The sequence below is a fragment of the Echeneis naucrates genome, chromosome 13, assembly GCF_900963305.1.
Source record: "Echeneis naucrates chromosome 13, fEcheNa1.1, whole genome shotgun sequence".
In the NCBI taxonomy this organism is placed as follows: domain Eukaryota; kingdom Metazoa; phylum Chordata; class Actinopteri; order Carangiformes; family Echeneidae; genus Echeneis; species Echeneis naucrates.
In genome coordinates, this window is record NC_042523.1 from 18,645,464 (window position 1) to 18,654,930 (window position 9,467).

The 9,467-nt window shown below is 40.7% G+C and overlaps 1 protein-coding gene across 3 annotated transcripts; it reads right to left on the reverse strand.

Moving 5' to 3' along the window:
* Positions 1–312: 312 nt before the first annotated feature.
* Positions 313–9,217, reverse strand: npat (nuclear protein, ataxia-telangiectasia locus). 3 transcript variants are annotated; one of them, XM_029516965.1, is made up of 17 exons: positions 9,003–9,217; positions 8,350–8,468; positions 8,194–8,254; positions 8,020–8,092; positions 7,856–7,896; positions 7,252–7,488; positions 7,049–7,124; positions 6,646–6,748; positions 6,261–6,352; positions 6,031–6,112; positions 5,789–5,885; positions 5,544–5,660; positions 3,874–5,292; positions 3,548–3,648; positions 3,356–3,449; positions 1,885–3,227; positions 313–1,170 (listed from the first exon to the last, which is right to left on the reverse strand). In XM_029516965.1, exons 1-17 carry the CDS (start codon positions 9,037–9,039, stop codon positions 1,090–1,092), a joined length of 4,173 nt encoding a protein of 1,390 aa, XP_029372825.1. In that variant the 5' UTR covers positions 9,040–9,217; the 3' UTR covers positions 313–1,089. The 3 variants fall into 3 exon arrangements, with proteins under 3 accessions (XP_029372825.1, XP_029372824.1, XP_029372823.1); XM_029516964.1 differs by having other exon boundaries at positions 3,892–5,292; positions 6,625–6,748; XM_029516963.1 differs by having other exon boundaries at positions 6,625–6,748.
* Between the last annotated feature and the right edge of the window lie 250 nt (positions 9,218–9,467).

Here is a 9,467-nt window from a genome sequence, read left to right on the forward strand (position 1 = left end):
AATGTTTAAAACTTTATGGGACTCAACCCACAAGCATGGAAAATATAGTGTGTGTTTGTGAGGTATATTTGCCTCAGTAATTAGTGTCACTTATACTCTATTTCCTAACTGCCTCAATTCAATGTCTGCTCAGGATAAAACTGTGAAACTGGAAATGTGAATTAAGGATCACACTCACATTGTGGACACAGAAAACACAATGCAATGCCACAGACTGTCCATGCTGGAGGCTATTATGATTTTCAGACAGTGAGCAACAAACTCAATTTTTTGCTTTATTTAGCTACATACAAAGTACATCAGGAATTCCTCCAAACCCTCTGCTGCCTCATTCGTCACATTGGGCCTCCTGCAGTCACACAATTCACCTGTGTAATGTTAAATATAGCCTCTGGAGGTTCAGTGCTTCTAGTTTAACACATTGGATCAGGGGGGAAATCACAAGATTATTTTTGTTTTATTACATTTTAAGAGTTGTCTGTTTCTACACACACACACACACACACACAAACTATACTTGTGTACGCCACAAAGTATTTTATTCACATTACTTTATTTTTCAATTAACCAAACTTTTCGTCATTCAGTGTTACCAAAATGAATGATGCATATATTCTAAAACACTTTTTATATACCAACCTAACAATCTGTGGCAGGTGGATTCAAACTAAAGTCAAATATTGACCAAGAATTTTTTTTTTTAATTGCTCTTTTTAAACAGCTAGCACACATTATGTTAAAGTGCCCCAAAACAAATGAATACATGTCTTACTGTAATTTTACAGTAAAGATGATTTAAAACAAAGTAAACATGAGCGTAAAAAAAAAACCCCAAAAACAAACAAAAATAAAACAACAGTGTGCCACGGTTGCTCTACAAATGCTACACATAGGCAGATCAACCCACACAGGAAACTAGTCAGCCAAATCAAAGTTTTTCTTTGGCTGAGGGAGACACTGCAGCTTATAAGGTCTCAGGCAAGGTTGCTAACGGGGACTATAGGCACTGGTTTAGCAGATGGCTTTTTCTATTCCTGGACATCTACCTAAGCAAGTAGACACATCCTTCGCTGCTGCCCGTATTACATTTCACTCATCATAGTGAAGTGAAGACAGGAACTTGTCCACATCCAAGTCATGGGGAAAGCAATCGATAAGTTTCTTCCTCTCCTGCAGATTTAAAGCAAAAGTCATGTTACAATATGCATATCAAAAACCTACTGCATTTAATACCACAGATGAGACAGTTTAACACTTTACATTTAAATAAAATCCACAGATGCCAAAGGGCAGGTCATCTGATAAAACATGTTTCTGGTCAATGGGTGTCGAACTCAACCATCTCAGCCTCATGTGTCTATGATGTTCATCATAAGCAAAGACAAATTAGTGTTTGCAAATTAAAGAGACAGTTCAGCTGCTTAGCTTTTTTTTTTTTTTTTTGAGTGGGACAAAAATATAACAAAGATTGTCCTGATGGTGGCACCAGAGTGAAGGCCCTGCTGCTACCTAAATCCATCGATCCATCCTCTAAACTCCTTATCCTGCTCAGGATCATGGAAGATAAACTGGACAGCCTGCCAATTATTACAGGGTCAAAACAGAAACAGTCAGCTTGTCAGCCTCACTTGAAATCACACAGTTATTCTGCACTGTTTTGTCATACATGGGGTATCATTATTAACATCCCTACCGGTTTGCCTTGTAGAGCTTCAAGCAAAGCATTTAAAACATGTTTTAAATAGTAGTGTTGATAAAAGGAAAAAAAAGGGGGCTATAAATAGAATAACCAATATGAGGATGTAATCTTGAATTCATGTAAATTCGCAGTATCAGTAAGTTTTTACAATTTGAAATATCAACAGATACCTGCGCGATACTCACTCTGTCTTTCTTTTTGCTGGGAGATCTTTTTGAATCTTTCTTTGCAGGCGGGCTGGTCGCAGGGGAAGACTGTTTGCGTTTCCTAGAGTTCTTGGAGTTTGTGGGTGACTTTTCTCCGAGTCCATCCTGACGCAAACTGTTCTTGAGTGGAGTTCCTGTCCTGGCAATGGCTGCACGTGAAAGAATCATGAGTGTGTGAGCGGCCATGTTAATGCTGTTTTCACTGCCCGCCTCACTGGCAGGGCTGCACGTGGGTGCATCAGGGGTATTTGGAAGCAGTGGACGCTTAGGTGTGCCTTCTCCATTTTTACCCTTTTTCTGTTGGTAAGGAGTCTTACAGTCAGTAGATTCCTCCTGGTTACCCCCAGTCCCAGGGGTACACGGTAGACTAAGGTCTGAACTGCCTGCTCCGGGCCTCTTGACTGGGGTGGAAGGAGAGTTCAGTCCTTGGATGTCCTGAAGCATCTCAGCTGCCTGTTTAGCCAGAGAGCTGGTCTTTGAGGGGACTTTTGTCCCATTGGATTGAGAATTGGATGCTGGTTGTGTGACAGTTGGGGGGCTAAAATCTTTTGATGCTGAGGATGAAGGTGCATACTGCTGTTGCTGTTCTTGCATGCTACCTTCGATTTCATTTTCCTTGTTAGCTGTCACATTTGGCATCTCCTGAGAGGGAGCCCTCTTTTCTGTACGGCCCTCACGAGATTTTGCAGGAACTTTTTCTGCAAGTTCTTTCTTGCTGCTCTCATCTTTCTCCTCTCTAGTTCCTGTTTTCAATGCAGACTCAGTTGACAGTCTAGAGCTATCACTAGGTATTTCCTCATCATTACACTTATGATCGTGTTTCCTGTCAGTAGATTCTGATTTCCTGCCTGATTCTGACTTTTTCAAAGTCTCAGGCCCTGAGGATTCAGCCCCGCTGGTGCCTGCACTTTGAGAGTCTTGTTTATGGAGGTTATGATCTTGCTTGCGAGAGTTCTTTTTAACAGGTTCTTTTTGGTGCTGTTGTTGAGGAACAGACTTCTCAGCCTCTTTGCCAAACCCTCCTGTAGGCCTTGGATCTGCAGAGCATCTGACAATATCCACCCTCCTCTTGGGTTTGTTGCCACCCAAGATAGCAGGCTTTGTTCTGAAGGATGGCTGAGTATTAGCCTTCTCAGGCTGCTTGGCAGATTGTGATGTAGATGTATTTGTGGTTGAGGGTGAGGTTTTTTGTGGTTGAGCCTCTGTAGAAGAATCAAAACATAAAATTCTCCTGTGACTGGAGCCATTTGCTGCATCCTGCTGGCCGGTGTTTTCAGCTGACAGTGGTTGCATTACTTTACCAACCAGATTTTCCTCAGTGCCTAAAGATATGAGTAATAAAGTAATAGAGGTAAATCAGCAACACAACATTATGCACAGCAACATTGAGAACATTATGTAAGTGGATCTTAAATGAGGGATTATTGCTCTGACTTAGCCTGTCACTTACCAGCAGTTGTAGACTGTTTCATTGCCACTGTGGGAGGTTTGGGCTTGACCATTTCAGACTGTTGTATTGTCACTGGGTTTGGTATCGCAACAAGCTGCAAATATTTTTTTAAGAAATTAACTGCGCTATCATAAGAAGTAAAGAAGAACACCTTTTTACTAATACCATACTAATTGCAGATTGTTATGTTACCTGATTGGACACCATCTGGACATTCCCCAGTGTATTTTGGCCCATAACAGAAATAGGAAGCACCACAGGCTTAACAGGTGATGGTAAGATGAGTGCTGGCCCTGCACAAAAAGAACAGAGATTAAAAAAACAAAACAAATAAACAGACAATAGAAAATAAGACTATATTTAAAATAATGGCTTGATAAACTTCAGACAATGAGCTTAAAAGACCCTCTTAACACTTGGGACATTATAGATCCCCGTACCAGGGGCAATATTCAGTACATGCTCATGGTGTTTCATTATTAAACCTGTGGACATCTTGTTGTTGGTAGGCTACTTACTGGTTGGTTGTCTCTTACCGGTGGAGTAGCTTGGAGTACGAGTTGATGTTGTCACCCCAAACTGGTTGGTGGGCAAAGGCTGTCCTTTTGAGACACCAGCTGGCAGTATCACCTGTCTGGTTTGCGCATCTGTATTTTGGGGTTCAGTCACAAGAAAATAGCTGGCAGTGGCTCCTTGGAGAGCAGGATTTGCGGTTTCTAGGGGTAGTTGAATTATGTAGCTTTGCTGGGCCTGTGATGTCCCTGTTAATGGAGATGCAACTAATGCCCCACCTTTACTGCTGAGAGGACTAGCATATGCCTCAGAGCTTTGCAAGCCACTAACTGCCTGTGCCACCTCATCCAAATTGGCCTTTGGGGTGCTAGGGACACTAGGGGATTTAGCTGGAGAGGAAAGATAAATGGTGGGTATTTTGTCACCAGAAATGCTGGAAACTGCCTGATTCAAGGCAACGTCATTGGAAGATTCCTCATCCTGGTTATCGCTGATGATGATTTTCAAAGAAACTATATTATTGGAATCTGCTGGAGCCTTGTTTGGGGCGCTGAGCTTGGTGGATGAAGGATTAGATGGTGCTGCAGATGAGGCACACGAGGAGGGGGATGCAGGGGAGGCAGGTGTGGATGAGGCAGGGGTAGCTGTAAGAGTTGCAGAGGCAGAAGTCGATATGGGTGAGCCAGGTATTGATGTGGATGGCGCAACGGTGGAAGCTGCTGGTGAAGCCGACACTGTTGTAACCGTCATACTTGAAGAAGTAGATGATGAGGAGGCAGATTCAATTACTGAGTGAGTAAACATTGGTTGAGTGTCTCCACCAGTAGAAACTTGCATATAAGAAAGCTCAGAAGTTGGTGTCGGAGTGTTGTTCAATTCAGCTTGTATTGAAGGCAAAAAAGGCGGTTGATTACTCAGATCTGAAGAGGGGGCTGCGGCAGGTTGCTCTGTCGATCCTTGTGCCTGTTTTTTGTTCACACTACAGGCTGATGTTATTGTTGGCGGAGCAAATACAGCAGACTCTCTTGTTGAGGAAATTGTGCTTGATTCACACAGGGCGTTATTGGTGGAGGTGCTGTCCTTTGTGGTCAGCTCCAGAGTGTCCATACTGTCTGAAGGAGGAGGAGGAGTATTCAACGGTTCATCAATGTCCACCGTAACACCAACACTGGTAGTGAAAAGTGAGGTTCTCTCTTTTTTGTTTGAGTTTCCTGCCACAGATGACACACTTCGATGCTCCCCGTGACTCACTAACAATTTAGGTGTACTGTTTTCTATTCTGGATGCCCTGCCGCTGGGAGCAAGAACCGTTTTCTTTAACAAGATGGGAACAGTAGACTTCCTGTTCTTACGATCCTGTCCAGCTCTCATCTTCACTGGCATAACAGTTGTATCCAAAATATTAGGATCCCTCTGTGTAGCGCCTGGAAAATAAAAAAGACATTTTGTTGATAAATTTGTATAATGTGTTTTAGAGAATGCTATCTTTAATAGGAACAAGTATCTAGCGCTTGACAATATAATTACAATTATAATTTTGAATCTATGTTAAGTTTTCAGTCAGCATTAACTTCAAATGAAAAACTTTTCTTGACATCTGGGAGAGTGACTAAAGAAAACAAAAGTGATATCTGTGTTTTTCTCTCTTAAAAGCACTACTGGATTACAAGAATACCTGAATCATCACTCTGAAGGGTTCGGATTATAGATGAAGGTCCAGCAGGTTCAGCCTCTTCTGGACTGCTGCTAATATCTCCATCCCCTGTGTCTCCATCAGGGAATTTGGATTTACCTGTAAACAAATTACTTTTAAAAATGTGTGTACATTGGCTTTCAATTGTGCTTTCATATGCAACTAAAAAGGACGATGATTTAAGGATTATGCAACAGCACACATTTAAAAAAGTAGACTGTACTTACTGTAATCAAAAAGGTCAAAGAGGGCCTGAAAAGCAGGGTCAGACTCGGTCTGCTCCAAAATGTCGTGGATTGCATCATCACTCATATGGATTTCCCCCTGTGTTAGAAGATAAAGTCAGGAAGTAATGGAACAAGTAAACTGATAAAGTGGCCACGATAAATGCTGCTGAGGAAGATTTTTTTAGGCCAAAAAAGAAGTAAGAAATGATGTCATCATTCTGGTATTTTGACTTGTTCAGCACCTGTAATCCTAGAATTTCATCAATAGATTGGTCTGCCTCCACAGTAGTTGAAGAGGCCTTTGATGTTTGAGGCACAGGCTCACTAAGATTAGGAATGAAACAGAGTAAAATATTATCATGCTTACGATAATGTCATAAGTTTGATTCCCACCGATAAAAATCAGAAAGCATCCATTATACAAATTTAACATGAACACAGTTAAGAACTACAGTTTCAACTCAGCACTCACTTGGCAAGGATTTTGTTGATATTTTCTGCAAGCTTCTCTTGTAACGATCTGTCCCCCAGTATCTTGTCGCGTGCGTTTTGTATTACAAGTTGCTGTAAAGAGTGTTATATTTAATGACATCACTAAGTGTATCATTCATTAATCTGTAAACTATAAATGCTTTGAGGCTATGCCAAATATTGTTAAATGCAAAATATCAAAAATGGCAACAGAGTGTCTTACAAAGTTGACAACAAACAGGAAATTCAGCCCACGTTCACTGCATAGTACAGAGCAAGATCTTTTTTGAGTGAAAGCCTTCCTTGTTTGTTGAAAATTCCTCAGTGTTAAAGAAACACAACACTAAACATACAGATCTGCTTACAGGAAAATTTTCATCAACAACCTCTTCTGCCTGGGGCTCTGCGTTGACAACACTGACAGCTGCGGCAGATCTGCCAGGACCACTGGACCCACTCAGAGCACCACTCCTCTTCCGGGGGGTGTCCCTAAAGCAGCAAAAAAAAAAAAAAAAAAAAAAAAACATTATAAAACTAACAGCCAACATGTACAAGGCTTGGACACAACAAGTTGAGTGCAACTTAATGCAAAACAACATAATGTTAAGTTATATTCATAATACTAATTCAACACCCATGTAATTAGCACTTTTTGAATATTTAATTTAGCAGATTGATACATGGATTAAAATGTTGAGCCTCAAATGTCAGAGGGGCCCAGCAGGGCAGAAAACTTGTTCTCAGACCTCTAAAATTAAGGAGCGGTTGACAAACAATGAGCATCCTTACCATTTCCGTCGTCCTGGAGACATTGGACCCGGATTCAACCGTTGTTCAGAAACAGTAATCTGTATTGGTGAATCCCCTGTAATAGACACACAAAAGACATTGGTAAAAACAGCAAATGTAGCTTTGATAATTCCTTCACAGAACAGTGGAAAATTATGAACCCTCGATAAACTTCAAAGAAATTATATTTCTCTCATACTGACTTGGGGTATTTAGCAATCGGTTGCCATCATGGATCTGCTGGTGCATGCTGCCACTGCCTGGAGCTACTCTTGCATTTAGAGCAGTGAAGCTCACAGGAGTCGAGTGGCCAAGCATGCTGTGTGAGGTGTGCACAGGACTTATGATGGAGCTTGTTTCAGAACAGACAACAGCACTGGTTGTAGCCACTGTCAGGACTCGTTGTCTAGCCATGTTTGCCACTCCAATGCGTGAACGCGCTGAAATGGATACATAGTTGTATTAGTAAGACTTAATTTTCCACTCTTAGAGCTAATTTAATGTTGCAATTACCAACACATTAATCATAATAAGCTTCTGATTATCTAAGTCATTGTCTCAGTATCAAATCTTATCAATATGTGTAGATTCAACTACATTTCCACACATAAGAAGCCTAAATGTCCACTGAAGATTAATAAAGTATTCAGATTGTAATGGCCACAAAACAGAAAATTCTTAAGGGTGAAATCTACTAAGTGGATGTTAAATTGGATGTATACCGTCATATACTGTAAATCTTGCAAATGCACATTACTGGTTGGATATGAAACAGAGAATAATACAAAAAACTAATTGTACACTTACTTCTCTGACATGCTGAAACAGCTGGCGAATTCTGTAATGACCTGAAGAAAAATATAGAGGAATAATGGAACAATATTAGTGATAAAGATGCTGGCCCCCAGACAGATTTTTGCAGAAAGATTCAGGAGATTGTGGAGACTCGAATGTAAGCTGTAGACAATTACTTGATTTGGTTGAGTGTAAAATCCAACTTTTTCCACAACGAAGTCATCACTACAGGTACCTCATGAGAAGATTCTGTTGAAAATGCATTTTGCAAACAGCACAAACATTTTAATATATAATTACACATTATAAGCATTACAGTTTGTGAAAGAAGCAATGGCAGATAATGTCACCTTTTGTTTTGGCCGCCACATACTCGTTTAAGATGGTCGTTAGGCTTTTCCCAAAGACAGACTGTGTGGACATAAAATAATGAGTCATACAAACATGTAAACATACAACTATTCATAGCATATGAGAAGACTGATCAGAGAGGAAGACAAGCTTACAAATACACAAGCAGGAATGGTCCCATCTCCTATTGTGTGCTCGGCATATTCCTTCAGGTTGGAGCTCTCCTGAATGAAAGCTTGGCTTGTAGCGGACAATCCTTCTTCTTGCAGATAACCTGGAGAAATCGGCCACAAAACAAAGTTCAAAGTTCAAACTCCCATCGAGTGATGATCCTAAATATGTGTGTAAAGTTTCAACCACCTATTTTACAGTTTGGAGTCATTATTAGCTCATGGCGCGATCACTTCACACAGTCTGACCGAAAAGAAAAAAAAAAAAAACTACAAGCAGCCAGGTGGTGAAAATAAAAACAGACGAATAATAACAACAATTACAAATCAGATATGTTGTGGATATAAGACAGTGACAGTTTTGCGAAAGGAACTACAGGAAAACTGTTTGGAGAAAAGGCTACAAATGCACCAAAGCTGGAAGCTAGCTACACGAAAACACAACCAGTTAACAACAACAGTAGCTAATTGTAGCGTGTGTATCTGACAGCAGTGTGAGCTAACACATCTGGATGTGCCGCACTGGATCAATTAATTAATACATTCTTTACATTGTGCAGATTTCAAGTGAATGCAAGAAAAAGAAATAGAAGAAGAAAAAAAAAAGGCAAATCTTTGCTAGTTTCAATCAGGCTCACCTAAAACAAGCCGAGCGACGTCGGACGGCAGCAACATGATTAGTTATCGGTTGTTACGACGTGGACGTGATGAAGAATTAGCTACATGCTGACGAGAAAACTCCCGAAAATATGATACGTGGGGGGGGGGACAAAACAACGATAGGTGTAAAAAAAAAATGAATAAATAACCGTCACTGGTTTCACTGTGAAGGAAACGTCCGGAGGGGACTGACAGTGACTCAAAAGGCGGGGAACTCAAGAAGTCATAACCCGGAAGTATTGGAAAAAAAACAAACACACGAATGGCGTCCTGGTAGTTGTAGTTCAACTTAAAACACCCGGCGCCGCTATAACCTATATGGCTTTATATTCACTTGTGGGAATTGAATGGATTTAACTCAATTTGTGCAGGTGCTCTGTCGTTGAAATATCATGGAGCCCAAACGGTGGGCTGAGGTTTATTTTAATGTTAACACTGAAGCT